The 17,048-nt window shown below is 39.1% G+C and overlaps 1 protein-coding gene across 1 annotated transcript in view; it reads right to left on the reverse strand.

Moving 5' to 3' along the window:
- Positions 1–16,587, reverse strand: part of IFNAR2 (interferon alpha and beta receptor subunit 2) — a 38,386-nt gene extending 21,799 nt beyond the window's left edge. Inside the window, exons 1-3 of the mRNA XM_060235269.1 lie at positions 16,518–16,587; positions 11,221–11,262; positions 10,164–10,287 (exon numbers count right to left, since the gene is read on the reverse strand). Coding sequence (XP_060091252.1) covers positions 10,164–10,287; positions 11,221–11,262; positions 16,518–16,557 — 206 coding nt within the window. The 5' untranslated portion in view covers positions 16,558–16,587. The remainder of the gene's footprint in view (positions 1–10,163; positions 10,288–11,220; positions 11,263–16,517) is intronic.
- Between the last annotated feature and the right edge of the window lie 461 nt (positions 16,588–17,048).

The following is a 17,048-nucleotide window of genomic DNA, read 5'->3' on the forward strand; positions in this document are numbered from 1 at the left end:
TTCAATTAATGTGAACGGTCTTAACTCTCCTGCAAAAAGGAGGAAGACATTTAGGTATTTGGCAAAATTAGAAATGGACATAATTTGTTTACAAGAAACCCATATCCTAATGAAAGATCAACATTTTTTAAAAAATAAAAAACTAGGTAATTTATTTACAGCAACAGTTAAGTATAAGAAGAAAAGGGGAATGGCAAAATATATTAAAGATGAATTTAATCTACAATTGCAATTTGCTTCTGAAGATGGAAGAATTTTATTAGTAGAAATCATTGTAGACAATAAAAAAAATTATTGGCAAATATCTATGCTCCAAATAATCATCAAAAGAAATTTTTCCAGGATCTGCATTTTAAATTAGCAAATTTGGAATATGCAGAATACTGTTTGATAGGAGACTTCAATGCAGTTCCGGATAGACAGCTGGATAAAAAAATGTCTAAACAGACGAAATGTAAAGGCTCTCAGTTGCCAAAAAGTTTTTGGAAATTAGCAGAAGAAACGAAATTGGTAGATGCATGGAGAACAAGATATTCTAATTCTAAAGACTTTACCTATTACTCATCCAGCCACCAAATTTAGTCAAGAATCAACATGTGTTGGCTTTCGGCAAGTCTGATTAAAGATCTAGTTGATACAGAAATTCAAACAAGAGTTATTTCAGACCACAGTCCTGTAATGATAAAGTTAAAAGGCCTGCGGGTGAGAAAAGCATGGAATTCAAACATTTCAGTGTTGAAAGATGAAGAATGTCTTAAAGAATCTAAGGCTGTACTTTTTCAAACAGAATATAACACAAGATGTTAAGATGCAAATAGTTTGGGACACTGCCGAAGCTTACTATAGAGGTCTTGCAATTAGATATAAAAGTAAGAAAAAAAAAGAGAGCTGAAAAATATCAAAATTTAATGTTACAAGCCAGAGAGGCTGAAAATAACCTTAAAAAAACAACCAGCAAAAGGTGAATTAAAAAAAAAAGTTGAAAGAAACACAACATAAATTGAATCTTATTCTTATGGAAGAGATGGAGATCAAACTGAGATATGCTTGACAAAACTTTTTTGAACATGTCAATAAACCTGGAAGGTAGTTGGCGTATAAGATGAGAAAAGAGAAGGCCAAAAGAATAATTACGTCATTGAAAGATGAGAATAATGAAGAAAGAAGTCAAAAACAAAAAATACGTCAAATCGTATTTTCTTCAAAAAATCTACTCAACTCCTGAGCATTTGCAATTGTAACTCTCTTCCCCTGAAGTTCAAAACTCAAACCTTCGGGTATTATCCATCTGAACCTCGTGCCATTGTCTTTCAGTTTTTCTGTCAACTTTTTGTATGTTCTCCTGTCGTTTATCACTTGTCTTGGCAGCTCCTTCATGATTCTCACTTTACTGCCTCCTACTATCAGCGACTGTTCAAAGTTTTTGTTCATGATCCTTCCCACCATTTCCTTTGTCATATATCTTATAACAACATCTTTTGGTAAATTGTTTTTCTTGGCAAAAAGTGAATTAACTCTATACATGTGATCATACATGTTTTTGGTCTCATCAGGGTCTTATTCTAGAAATTCTGCAATTATTTTTGTTATATATCCTTTCAAGTCACCATTCTCTGCTTCAGGTACTCCTCTCAGACGTATCTGAGTTTCCATTAATTTACAGTCGTGGATTGTCACTTTTTCTTGAATTTTCAACAAATGGTATCATGTACTTTTACTTTCTCTTCTACCCCCTGCACTTTCTTAGCTGTTTCCTCAGTTTTTTTTTTTTTTGAGATCATCCACTTCTTTTTTAATCTCTGTAATAATTTCTTCCTTTAGTTCATCTATCATTCTCTTAACTCCTTTCATTATTCTGGCTTCCATGGCCTCCATTTGGTCCTGCATTTTCTCTAATGAAAGAGCCCTTTGTCGAGTCTGCTTGGGTTCAGACATTTAGACAAAAAACAAAGGGTTAGAAGAAATTAAAAAAAAAATAAAAATACTAAAAATTTCGGTCTCACAAATTACAAGTTTAAACTACCAAATTCAAAAGATCTGAATTTACTCTTTTAGTTAAACTTCCTTCCCCAGAAGTCCCAAAAATACGTCAAATTGTAGAGCAGTTTTACAGAAAACTATATGAAGAGAAGCAAGTTCAGAAAACAGAGCTAGAAGAATACATTAAGCAAAATAATCTTAACAAATTTACAGAGCAACAACAAAAAATCTTAAATGAACCAATAACAATAAGGGAACTTGGAGAGGCAATGACATTTCAAAAGAATGGAAAATCACCTGGACCACATAAGCTGCTTAAATGGTAAAAGTAAAGAGTCTTCATAAGCTTTATAAAATTCTGTAGGCAGACCTGGTCAGACCTGGTCTGCCTGCAGAATTTTATAAAGCTTATGAAGACTCTTTACTTTTACCATTTAAGCAGCTTATTGAAAAGATCCAAGAAGGTTGTATACCACCTTCATGGCAAGAAGCCACAATATCTTTGATTACAAAAGAAAATAATGACCTGAAAGATATTAAAAACTATTGTCCAATCTCTCTTTTAAATGTGGATTATAAATTTTTTGCCACGATATTGGCACAACGTCTGAAGAAAGTTTTACAATCTATAATACATTATGATCAAGCTGAATTTCTCCCTAAAAGATATTTAAAAGACAATGTAAGGACAGTTTGTAATGTTTTTGAATACTATGAGAGACACCCAGAGAAACAACTGGCACTAATTTGTTTGGATGCTGAGAAAGCGTTTGACAGTGTTTGTTGGCAGTTCATGTTACAACAGTTGAAAAGCATGGAATGTGGTGAGAATTTTTTGAAAGTAGTAAAAGCAATATATTCTCTACAAAATGCAAGGGTGACAGTGACAGTGAATGGCAAACTAACAGAAGTTATTAAAATTAAAAAAGGTACAAGACAAGGCTGTTCGCTGTCACCGCTACTTTTTATTTTATCTCTAGAGATGTTGAATAATCAAATAAGGGAAGACCCAAACATAAAAGGAGCTGTTATTAAAAATGAACAGTATAAGCTTAAAGCTTTTGCAGATGATTTAGTCTTCATTTTAGAACAGCCGATGGACTCAATTGATTGCCTTATAAATAAGATTAAGCAATCTGGTCAACATGCAGGATTAAAGATTAATTACTACAAAACAAAATTTTTGACAAAGAATATGACGACAGAACAAATTCAATCTTTCCAGCAGAAGTCAGGATTTTTACATGAAAAAAAAATTAAATATTTGGCTATTGTGATTTCAAATAAATGTAGTAATTTAAAAGACGATAACTATGACAACTTGCTTAAAGAAATTAGAAAAGATTTGGAAAAATGGCATGACTTAAATCTATCTTTAATGGGAAGAATAGTTTCAGTAAAGATGAATATTTTACCAAGATTATTATTTTTATTTCAAACTATACCAATATTTTTAAACAATGCATTTTTTCAGGAACTGAACAGGATGATTGCTAAATATGTTTGGCAAGGCAAAAACCCCAGAATTAAACTTAAAACATTGCAGGATTCTAAGTTAAGAGCAGGCTTGGACCTGCCAGATTGGCAGTTATACTATAAAGCGTCTGCATTGCTATGGGTGAGAGACTGGATACTTCTGAATGACAAGAGACAATAATGATTAGAAGGACATGATCTGACTATGGGCTGGCATGCATATTTGTGGTACCAAAGACTTGAAGTTCATTCCTATTTTAAAAATCATTGGCTTCGAAAATCTTTGTACCACGTTTGGACATGGCTGAAAACCGAGAATTTATCAAAAAATTCCAAGATGGGTCTCACCAGTAGAAGCATTTACTCATACAAATCTTTTAAAAACAGATCAGAATTATAAGAATGATGACTTGCTGGGAAAAGATAATCAATTGAAAAATAAAGAATTGGAAAATGTGGATATTAAAATGAGCTGGTGGTTGAGAATGCAAGTTAAATCGAGATATGCTAAAGATAAGATGACAGGTTTTAATACAGAACAATATGTATTTGATAAAATTCTGTTCGGATCACAAGAAAAGCTAATTTCAAAATATATGCTTATCTACTTCAAATGAAGACACATGACAAAGTCATAAAGGATTGTATAGTTCAATGGGCAAAAAACTTTGGATATAATATTGCATTAGAAGACTGGGATAGACTGTGGAAATTTAACCTCAAATTAACTAGGTCAGTAACTTTCAAAGAAAATTTATATAAGACGTTTTATAGATGGTATTTGACACCACAGAAATGCTGGAAAACTACTAAACATATTGGTTCTTTCTTTCATATGTGGTGGTCCTGTGAAACCGTGAAAAGATACTGGAAAATGGTTCATGAAATGTTACAGAAGATCACCAAGTCACAGATTCATTTTAAACCAGAACTATTTTTATTGAATATATTTCCTGAGGACTATTCTAAAGAGAAGAGACATCTGTTGGCACATTTCAATACTGCTGCTAGAATTCTCCTTGTGCAAAGATGGAAGTCTCAGGAAATCCCCACAAAAATGGACTTAGTGGGAAAAGTTTTGGAAACAGCAGAGATGGATTTCTTATCCCAGTTGTTAACTGGGAAATCTAAAGAAGAAGCAAGATAATGTTGGATTAAACTTTATGCCTGGTTAGATAACCAAGACTTCTGAGATTCTCTGATGTGAACTAATTTTTTCCTGAATTTTGTATTATAAAATTTTCCTCTATTGGGATTATCAAATTTATTGGACAAGTGTAACAAATGGAGTATATCATAAAATGTCTAATTAATTTAGTGCAATTTAGACAATAATATCAGAGAATAAATCTATAATAAGAAAAAATTGTAGAATCAAAATTTTTGAAAGTTTTTCTAGACAAAATAACACTGGAATGTAATTTGTTCTATATCTCCCCATTCCCTCTCCCCTTCTTTTCCTTTTCTTCTTAAACTAATAAAACTGTTTGAAATTGAATTCCATGGAACAAAGATATGACAAAAATGCAATAAACAGAAGGAAGGAATGAACGTGAATAAAAATACATCAGGGGATCAATGAGCTTGTGGATGCTAAGCAGGTCCTTCTCCCAGATGCATTTACCGTATTTTTCGCACCATAAGGCGATCCGGACGATAGGACGCACCTTCCTCCTGGGGGGCGATCCGCTGCCTCCGATCCTGGCGCTTCCCCTGCGCTTGCCTGCCTGGCTCCAGCTTCTTTCAGCAAGCGCTGTGATTGCTCCACCGCAAACCCAGCGCTTCGCGAGTGCCGGCTGTGGAGAGGGCAGCGTGCTTCCTCCTTGCCTGGCTTCAGCTCTGACGCTTAAAGCAAGCGCTGGGATTGGAGGGCGGAGGGAGCAATCCTGGCGCTTGCTGTAAGCGTCAGAGCTGGAGCCAGCAGGCAGGCAAGGAGGAAGCACACTGCCCTCTCCACAGCCGGCGCTTGCGAAGCGCTGGGTTTGCGGTGGGGCCACGTGGAGTGATCCCAGCGCTTGCTGGAAGAAGCTGGAGACAGGCAGGCAAGCGCGGGGGAAGCGCCGGGATCGGAGGTGGAGGCAGCGGATCGCCCCCCCCCAGAGGAAGGTACGTACCTTCGCTTCATAAGACGCACACACTTCCCCCCACTTTTTTTGGGGGGAAAGTGCATCTTATGGTCCAAAAAATACGGTAATTAATATTTCCACCACCAGGCCTTCTGCTTCACTTTCACTTTTCTGCCATTACCCACGATCTAGAAGAAGAAGAAGAAGAAGATATTGGATTTATATCCCGCCCTCCACTCCGAAGAGTCTCAGAGCGGCTCAAAATCTCCTTTACCTTCCTCCCCCACAACAAACACCCTGTGAGGTGGGTGGGGCTGGGGAGGGCTCTCACAGCAGCTGCCCTTTCAAGGACAACCTCTGCCAGGGCTATAGCTGACCCAAGGCCATTCCAGCAGGTGCATGTGGAGGAGTGGGGAATCAAACCCGGTTCTCCCAGATAAGAGTCCGCACACTTAACCACTTCACCAAACTGGCTCTACTCTGGAAAGGGTAGAATCACCCTTTGTTTTGCACAACAAGCTGAAAATTACCAGTGAAATTCAAGCACTTGTGACCTTCCTCTCCCCAAATTTCTCAGGGCCTCATTACACAAGATGTCTGACATGCGTTAGGTTGAGAAAAACCCCAATCTGGTTAGATGTAAGATGTATGACTTACTTACCTTTCAAACTACTTTCTGCTCACATTCCACTCTGCTGCTCAGCCCAGTATCAGGAGATTCTTCAGCCTTTCCACACTTCTACCCTGTGCCCTTTTGTGGCTAAAAAAGGTCTCGGGGGGGGGGGGGGGGCGCCTGAGTCTCTGATGGAAATCTTGTGCCAAAAGACACAAGATGGAAAGGAGAGAAGGCTGAAGCCTCTTGCTACTGCACAGGGCTGCTTGGCAGAATGAAGGCAGAAAGAACTGTGAAAGGTAAGTCTTCAGTCACACATCTAACATGAGTCAGGTTGTGGTTTTTCCCTACCCAATTCATGTCAGACATCTTGTGTAATGAGATCATCAGATTCTCTCCTGGGCTGGGGCCCCAACAGTTGACACCTTAAACATAAAGGTGGTATAGGGAAATATTCGGGCAGTAGCTTCATGATTTGGAAATGTTCTTTTGTTTAAGACCTGCAGAAGATTTTTTTTTAAAGGATGAGAGAATTTTTCATTTTGACTGGCTTCTGGGGAGCATGTGATCAGCAAGTAGAAACAGCATCCTGTTTGTGTTCCAGCCCACTCTTCCAAACCATCAGCATGGTATAGATTTAAAATATAAGTTAAAGCATCATTTTGCAGTTATGCTCAAAGCTGAAAATCATCCACATGAACTTACTTATATATTAGCTGTATAGAGAATCTTACCTAGAGAACTGGGAGTAGGCAGCAAAAGTCACAGAACAGAATAAACGGAATCAAAGTTCTTTTCATACTTAAGACACTCCAAGCAGTTGTGTTTAAGCAGACCATGACTGTCTAAATCTATGGAGACGTATTATAAATCTACTTATACAAAATGAAAGTGATTACAAAAGACCCTAAGTGTCAAAAAATTACCTATTAGATGTTCTGTTTTGTAGTTTCAAGGGCAGACTCAAATGCATACTTGGACACCTGTTTCTAAAATACTCCTTACTTACTCAGCACTGTTGTTGGAGAAACGTTCTTGTTCATCTGACTTCAATGTGTTGAGACAATCACTAGAAAGAAGCAAATGCATACTATATGAATCACCTTTATGATTTTGAGCTTACTTTGACCCATATTTTTCACACTCCATGTTCCTATTATATGTGTCAGACAGGTTTGGACTTTCCCTTTGCATCCATTCAAGTCAACAATTGAACATCCTTTTTGCTTTAGACCAATTGCATAATTAAGAACAACACTAGTCATAGTTGTTCTCAGCTCTTCCCAGTAGCTGACTGAGTGCTGTCCAGCCTGGAGGTTTCATCCTCCAGCGCTGTATCTTTTTTCATTTTGGATTCCCATCATATGGTTTTTGAGGTAAAAGTTGTTCAGTAGTGGTTTACCATTGCCTCCTTCTGCACAGTACTAACTAGGGTTAGTTGTAGTGTCCACTGCCATTGTCTGTGGAAGATCTTCCACCAGTGTCACCTTCCTCTACTGCTGCTGCCCAGTAGCTGCCCTTCAAGGATTCCTCTGGCCTCATCACCATTAGAACTGTCCATTCTGTTTTGCAGATGTGGCAGTTTATTCCCAAAGAGGGTGGATGCATCTTAGTGTTTATAATTTATTATTTTATTGGAATTTTAATAAATAATAAAAACTAAGATGCATCCACTCCCTTTGAGGATCAACAGCCATATCTGCAAAAGTGGTGTCTCAGCTATGACCATGCCACCTTGAGTGACTCTTGCAGTGTTGCTCTTAGCTTCACTGACACACACACACACACTCACTGGTCGTTTTCGCACTTAGCGTTTGCTCCCCTTATTCCGCGGCGCAATTATGTCCGGCTCATTTTCCTCGTTTTCGCACATGGACTCTTTTGCGGAGTCGCTTTCCATGAAGCCCGGGCTCAAATAGTTTTCCCACTGGCATCGACTTGAGTTCGATGCCCTGTCAATCATTTTTTTTTTAAGCGCAAGTCTGGTTGCGTAACTACGTAACAACGTAACATCGAGCAGTCACAGCTGTTCATTCCCCTTCTTTTCGTGGACAAACCGCATCACGTGTGCCGCTTCTGCTTATGGATTGGCTGCAGCTGTAGTATCCTCCACAGCCCTTTATGTATTAACAGAAGCATTCACAGTGGAGAATCCCAGCACTAGATTCCCCCCCCCAACACAAATTCCGAAGTTGCGAAATATCGCAATAACGAAGAGAGAGAAATCGAGGGGTTTGTGTGTGGCAGCTTCTTCCTTTCCCAGCCTCGCTCCCTCCCGGGTGGCGAAGCTGGGATTTCCTCCGCGCTCTTCCCCCTCCCCGGCTGGCGCTTGCAGCTGCAATGGGGACCTGACTGATTCCTGCTGCCAGAGCTCCCCGCCCCATTCTCTCCTTCCCCTTCTGTGGCGCGTGTGAAGAGCGAGCTCGCGTCTATTTTCTAACCGAGCGGAATGTAGCCAGGGAGGAGAATGCAGGACTCCAACTTCCCATTTTATATATGGCGATTTTGTGCAGGTCCAGAAATGCTGGTGGCACAGCTGAGGGAGGCATTGCCTTTTTAAAACACACACACATGAACGCTTTGGCCCGCGCCGGCACTAGATTTCCCCCCCCCCAACAATGTATAATGTATAATGCAATTCCGTAGTTGCAAGATAACGCAACAGCGGAAAAGCAACCTCACATACCCGCCACGTCAGCGAAATAACGCAACTAAAGTCAATAATAAAAAAAAATTCTAACGAAACCAATTGAAGTGGCAATTGAGGCTATTCCAGGAGGGGTTTCTTTTTTCTATTTGTTAATTTCGAAATATCGCTATTACGCAAGAAATATGAAGTTTAAAAAAAAAATGGCCGTGCGGGCACTTTTGGGAAGCGCCGCGAACGGCTGATGATTGGCCAAGGGGGTGGATGGGGTGGGAGGACGGAAAGGGAGAGGGTGACGCCCACAAAGCAGTTGATCCGGCGTGGATGGATTTCCCACAGCAAACTCCGCGGAGTGGATCCGGAGGTTTTCAAAAACTCCGGAAGCATGTTGAAAAACATACTCCGGCGTGAAACCCCTGAAGCGCCGGAGCAAACCGCAGCGCCGGAGCAACAGGTGCGAAAAGCAGGAAAAGATCCGGAGGTAAATGGGGTGCTACGCCAGAGTAAACGCTAGTGCGAAAACGCTCACTATGTTAAGACATACATCTAAGACAGGGAAACTATCCCCATATTATTCTTTAACACTTGGATGGCACATCAAGGAAACAGGATATTGCTTTAAATTTATGACAAGGCTAAATGTTTAAATTGTCAGGTCGATTGATACAGAAGTGATCATCTCTCCTGACAGGGCAAACAGAACTGTTCCAGGTTGAGAAAATGACAGGGGGGAACACTTAAACCCCTCTCTCCACATGCCATTATCCAATCCAAACTGGGACCCTGCACCTCTAGAATTTAGTTCTAAGCACAGAATTCTTAAGTAAATCCTGACAATAAAACAGGGCAGACATGTGGGGCCTTTGTAATGTGTGAATCTGTACTTATTTTATTTTATTTGAGCATCTACTTTGTTTCCATGCAGAACTTTGTTTCAGGAATTTAAACAGATATATTTAAACCAATAATGACATAGTAACTTATTACACTTTCATAATATGCAAAACAATTTAGCAATGTTTGTGAATTGATTAATTAATAATTTTATAGATTTTAAGGTTGTATTATCATTTAATTATGTTGTATGCAATGTTCCCTCTAAGCTGCAGAGTCTTGTGAGCAAAAATTCTACTTTGTGAGCTACTGGCATTAAAGTTGTGAGCTACTGCATAAATTAGTGTGCTCTGGGGTCATCCTTCCTGAGCTAAGACAAAAATGTGTGAGCTGGAGGCTAAAAATCTGTGAGCTAGCTGATGCTAACTCAGCTTAGAGGCAACACTGGTTGTATGTTTTAATCATGTTTTAACATACCCTGAGCCTATGCAGGTGCTGGCAGGCAATAAATAAATAAATGGAGATAAATATTACAAAAAATACAAACCCCCAACTTGTATACATCACACTATAATAGGTTGGTGCCTGTGTATTATTTCCAGCCTTCCATGACAAAATGTACTCAAAATTCTGTGATTTTATCATCAGGTTGAGTGGCGATACAGATGTTCCTAATGGGACAAAACAGCAGTTACTGATCTTAGCAAGAATTGGAAAGTGCAAATTCAACTCTGCATGCGATATTAGTATTAGTAGGGTGCCCTGCCCCGCCCCGCCTTTGCAAAATATAATGCAAACATGGCAGGTGAAAGTCATTCTGCTTTAATTCATACTAATTGAACTAGAAGCACAAATATAAAGCACTGACATCTACATTTAAAAAAAAAACTCAGAGACTGCACAGGTTGACAAATAAACCAAGAGCCACAGAATTTTTTCTTTCCACTGCTCAAGCCCAGCTTCTATTTCCAACTACATTGGCAAGCAAGTATAATGCTGTTCTTTGGCTTGTTTTTCTTCCCTGTTTTCAGCTAACTATTGCTCATTTTAAAACCTTTTAAAACATAGATGTATATGTTGTAGAACCACCTGTAATTCATAATCGTTTTATAACAAATCATTTTTTTAATTTTGAAAAACCACTTCACGAAGAGAGGGATGGTAGCTTCCAGGCCACAATGACTTGCTGTCCATATTCTGCTGCAAACAGGAAGAATGGGTTTCTCTTGAACTCAAGCTGGTAAAGAAGATAGGCATGCCTGCCCTAAATACAGTGAATTCACTTCCACTTTATGCTTGAAATTATGTACATCTGTACATGTCTTTAGTTGCCCATCTAAGCAATGACACAGTTACTAATTATGTTCCTTTGCAAATACCACTGAAATGTTGTGTGTTTTTAAAATATGTACATTTTTATCTGTTAATGGATGTCCATGTTTTGTGTTCTGCAGCTTCAAACTGCACTGTTGGCTACCCTGTGTCCAAGGAAAGAAGGCAGGATATAAATATTTTAAATAAATAAATAAAATGATTACTGGAACATTTATTCCGATTGTAATTTTTTCTAAGTAAGATCTCTAAAGTGATTTGATAACACTTACCAGGTATGCTGTACAAAATCGAAGTCATAGTACTGATGTATGCTATAAATTAAAATGAAAATTTATCTTTTAGAAACTTTTTAAAAAGTAGTTAAGTACATAAGACAGTCAATCGCTGTGTGTATACTATTGCTTGGAATATGCTTCCAATGGGAAAGTAGTATAGTACAGGATCCAGAATTAAAAGTGTCATAGCCTTCATCTCCCCCCAAACAGGGTTACTGGCGTGTTTAAAAATGGGTATTAGGTGATAAAGGGAACCTGAGTATTAGGTGATAATGGGAATGGGAAAAAGGGTATTAGGTGATAAAGGGAACTAACCTCTCAGATTGGGTGTGAGGGGTCTATACATCCCATTTTTCTCCACAGCTTCTTTTGGCTGCCCTGCCCAGTGATGTATCTTATGAAGCCTTACAAGTTCTTATCTTAGCTCCTTCCTGGCAATCTCAAGTCTTCTCAATTTCAGGATTCTAAATATAGTGCTATCAGAATAGATTATGTAAAATTAACTTCATGCTTAATTGTATAATTCAGTCTACAAGCACCAGTTTCTTTTAGGTAGAGTTTGGGATTCTTTTGTCACCATGTTTGCCTGGTTCTGTCCTCATCACAGAAAGAACTCCATTCAATTAACCTATTACTAAGTGAAATATGGGGAGCTTTGTTCTATCATGTAATTTTTCTTTAAGACTTTAAACTAAAAACAACCCTAAGTTATTATCTTTGTGAGAGTGGCTGGAAGTTTCCAACATCCTGAAAAACAGCTGTCTGGGCATTGTACACTTGCTTTAAAGAGCAACCAAGCATAATCTACACAAAATCCTCATAGATTCTTCTTGGGTTTGCCCTCCCTCCAGACTTCTCCCTTTCCTTTACACTTCCTCTTTGTCTAACTCAAAACACATAGAAGTTCATTAGTGCTGAAGCAGTCTAATGGAAACAAACAATCCTACAGTCATCCATTGCAACTCAGATGCCCTGACTTCTCCTTCTAGTTATGCTTTTAAAAGATGCCCATGACATGTCACTGCAGATTGCAAGCACTACATGTTGTGCCCAGAAGTGGGTGAAGATGCACACTTGAGTTTTCACCTAATTGAAAACAATGCAGCATAGATACAGTGCACTGTACATCTTATCTTGCTCAGGTCATTTCACTGCATACAGAGAAGTCTACCAAATTGGGATGGATATGACAGCTCTCACCCAGCTGCCAGAGAAGGTCACTTGGCCTTGCCATTTTGCTATTTCTCTTTAGACCTTAGAACCATCACTGCTGTTTCTGAAGCACTACCTCTGTTTGTGGTAAACTTTTAAAACAGAGTAAGCATGTTGCATTTGAGAAAGGGGATTTGTGAGAAGCAACTACAAGCCATGAGGTGTTTAGCGACTGATCAAAGTAGAAAAACTAAGGACAAGGGAAGTTTTGGTCCGACAGAAAATGAATGAAGGTATAATTTCACTGAAATAGAAATCAGTGTGGTATAGCGGAAAGAATGTTATACTAGAAACATGGGAATGTGGAATCATAGAGCTCACTAGGGAACCTTGGGCTAGTGAGAAAGCTAAGTCTTTCTCACTAGCCCAAAAATCTACCTCACTGAATTGTTGTTGGGATTAATCGACGGGGGCAACCATGTGCATTGCTCAAAGATCCTTAATGGAAAGGCACGGCTGAAGTGTAACAAACAAATAAACCTCTGTTTCTTATTACAATAGTTGGGTAGTGTCTCTGTAGCCTGCTTCGGCAGGGAGGGTGAGATATAAACCCAATAAAATAAAATAAAGCAAAATTTCCAATTTGTGGGATGTAACAGACAAAATAATACTAATAAGGTGTTTCCCCTTCATCTTCTTGAAATAATTCAAAACCATACAGAGTATGCCATCAATAAGGGAGCATAAATGATCCCACACTAAAAAGGTGATGAACAGCATAAGTAACTGCTAGGCTATGATTTAACCACATCCTTCTTTCTCATTCTCATATACTTTTCAGCACAGGAAAAGTTTGCCACAGCTGCTAAAAAACCTACATGGAAACAACCTGAAATGAGACTGTAGACTATGTGGCTCTTTAACACATATTGTGAGCCTCTCGAACCCCCACCACTCCGTTAGCAGACTTGAAAAAGGCACTTCTCTGTTTAAATCACTTCTCCAAGCCAACCAGTTGGCAGCTTGGAGAATCCATTTAAAGTTAAAGTTGCTTTCTTTCCACCTCCTGCTCCCTCCGCCTTCCCCTCTATTTTCCTTCCTTCCTTCCCTCAAACATCTGATGTTCATGTCATGTGGCTCTCAAACATCTGGCATTCATTCTATGTGGCTCTTACATTAAGTGTGGCCACCCCTGCTGTAGACCTATTCCAATGGCTCTTTCTCCTACACAAACATGGCAACCATCTCACTAAGCTTTGCTATCACTGCTGTTCTCTCACTGAAATGAATAGCTGGTACAGGGGTATGCAACCCCTTGGCTAGCATTTCTGTTGGTCTAGGAGCAATGAGAGGAATAAACCATGGCTTTTGCCTTCTCTGATGTTGGTGACCCCAGCAGTGCTTCCAAAGTTCCTTGGCCAGAGATCTTTCATCCTCTAAACTACTGAGTGTCGTGAAAAAGGCTCCAGTGTGCCACTGTTTACACATGGGCTGGGACTGCCTATCCCTGAACTAGTGTGTTCAACAGTAGGAGTAGGATTAATTCTATTCATCTGTAGACAGACAAAAAGCATTGTGGAACTTTAGAGGGTCAGGCCTGGTGTACACATGCAGGAGACTGAGGAGGGAAAACAACGGTAGAATGAACAATATTGCTTCTGATAGCAGGAAGAGGATCATATTTTGAAATGCTCCAGATGTTAAAATCTCTTGGCAAATATAAAAGTAGGAAAGCAAAAAGAAGGGTGGGGCATGTCCCCCTGCTCTGACAGCTTCTTCTCTGTGTGGAATTTTTAATGCAAAGGAACATACACGTGGAATTCACCTTCCAGAGTCTGAAGTGGTTCAGTCAATTCTGCCTTGTTGGAGTTGCACACCTTCTGCTTGTTCCAAACCAGGCCTTTACATTTAAAGAGGTGAATTCACAGCTGGAGGAGCTAGTGAAGTTTCAACTACAACCACTCAAACAGCTGAAGAAACAAACTACTTCCTTTTAAAAACTGGCTTGTGCAATTATGAAAGCCAGTGCATTAAAAATAGATACCTCTAGCAATGCATGCAACTAGTTGTCCTAGTGACATGCGCATAATTGTGCAGCATGGCAACTTGGGCAACAATCCTAGATGCACTTAACAGTAAAACACTGCACACAGTGGGTGAGAACACAAGACTTACTTCTAAGTAAACACTACAAAGTTGGACTGTACATGGATTTACTATGACTTTCAATGCCATCCTAGGTAGAGTCTCTTCATTCTAAGTCCACTGATTTCAGTGGGTGCTGGGTCAAACCTACATGATCTTTCCCCATATGAACCCCAGAGAATACTGAGGTCAGCAGGGAAGAACCAGTTGGCTATCCCCGGATCAAAGGAGGCAAAACTACAAAATACTCGCACACGGGCCTTCTCTATCGCAGCTCCACACCTATGGAACCAGCTCCCGGAAGAAGTGCGAGCCCTGCGGAGCCTTGACCAGTTCCGCAGGGCCTGCAAGACCACTCTTTTCAGGATGGCCTTTGCCGGCTGAGCGACTGATGCTAGGTGACTTCTGCCACCATTATTTTTATGAACAGAATTAGCACCTGAAATGTATGTTTTAAATTGAAATGTTTTTAAGATTAATGTGATTTTAAACCTTTGTATAATTATATGGATATGTTGTTAGCCGCCATGAGCCTGCTTCGGCGGGGAGGGCGGGATATAAATAAAACTTTATTATTATTATTATTATGATTTCTAACAAGTTAGGCCTGGGTTTCTTGGATTGGCCTCACTTTCCCTGCAGTCTCACAGCAGCTGCAGGGAACGGATTTAAATGTCTCTGGAAGCACAGTTAGCTGGAGACAGTGGTGTCTTCTCCATGCTGTTTCTCAGAGTCGAAATGACCATGGGGTAATTATTTGCATGTATACACTATTCTATGCAGCTTAGGTGTGGCTGTGGGTAAAATGAGTCACTCATTAGAAATTGTATCATGTAGTTTGGCCCTTTGGAAGGGTGTAACTGCTTGCGGCAGTGTAGAAAAAGTTCATAGCATCAGATTCATCTGATAGAAAAGTCTTTTGCCGAAGGAAGTTCACATACAACACGTAATATATTCAGTTAAGACTGTAGAAAACCAGCTTCATGGGGTCTTCCGTCAGGGCTGGGGTCATGGCTCTGAGAGAAGGGGTTTAATTCTTCCCTTCCCCCCTGATGTTTCTGTGACTGAAACTCTAACACTGGTAGTGAAAAAAAAAAGATAGATGCTTATATTGTGCCTGGCTTTCCCTCCTCTCTAGGTAGGCTTAAAGCAACCTGGGGATAGCATTTTTGAGGAAATAGTCTGAGAAATGGGTTAAATTTTCTACCTCAGCTCTCTGCTTCAACATGCTGGGTTGCCAACAACCTGGAGGAAAAAAATATACTGCCCCTTTAACAGAGGCTTAATGGGGTATTATTTACCAGGTGACATAGTTTATCTCCAAGCTATTTGCACACATTTAAACTTCTATTAAAGGAAGACAATATTTTTACCCAGGCTGTTGGCAACCTTACACATTGCTGCCTTTTTTCAATTCAGTTACTCATCTAGGATTGCAGCCTCAGACCCACAGTATTAGGTCCAGTGTGGTTCTCAGTCTCTTCTCAGTTTTTTCTGTCACAAATATCAAATATTTCATTCTGAGTGAAGAAGTCTAAAATAACTATTATGTTTATTACTGTCCTCATGTCACAATGCGTGGTTAAGCTTTCAAATTGGTGAGTGAAGTCAACAGGGTGACTTGGCGTAAGATTCTTCTTCTCGATTTGAAGGAAATTACAAAATGTTGATGTTTGGGCTCTTCCACCACATCCTTTAACATCTTTTTCTTTACTCCCACTTTTTGGAGTTAACATCCAGGATGATGAAGAATTCTTTGGAACTTAAAAGTTTGCACTCACTATTTTGTGGTTTTATTTTGGTTGTTCTGAATAAAAAGGTATTGCAGGATGGCTAATTTTGGATTTCTCCCCCATAGTCAATAAGGCTACCTACAATTTCTGTACTACATATACTATTTGTATTAATGAAAAATGCCTTTAATTTAAGCTGTAAATTGGTATAAAAAGATTTCACAGAATTCTAACGAATATAAAACTTAGATCTGAACTCACCAAATCTATAGATGTGCAATGGTCCCATGAAAAATGTCATTATAATTTAAAATTGCATCCTACTGATGGTAATAGTAATTCATGATGATAATATTTCTGCATCTGCAACTATATCAAATGAAATTGATATTGTTATACAGGATAATGTAACTTTCATAACTATCAGGCTTGGAGTGCTACTGTACATTATAACTTTAAAAGCTACTTCTGTTTAAAAGAACATTTTAAAATTTTACTTGATTGAATGTTCAGAGTATCCCTTTCTAGGGATCAGAATGCATTTCATCTTTAAAAATCCAGTACTGAAATACCCACTATAATTAGACTAAAATGAAAACAGAGAACTGTTTAAATCAAAGTTTTGAAACACTTCACAAAATACTTGTAGCAGAAGTGCAATTAGTCATTCATGATGAGTCACCATTGCCCCAATGAAAGACATACATTGAATCTATGCAAAATATTAAAAATGAGACCAGCAGGAATTGGTTGCCTAACATGCTACTGCCATTTTATATTCAGAAAGTCAGA

This window comes from Heteronotia binoei, chromosome 3, assembly GCF_032191835.1.
Source record: "Heteronotia binoei isolate CCM8104 ecotype False Entrance Well chromosome 3, APGP_CSIRO_Hbin_v1, whole genome shotgun sequence".
Lineage (NCBI taxonomy): Eukaryota > Metazoa > Chordata > Lepidosauria > Squamata > Gekkonidae > Heteronotia > Heteronotia binoei.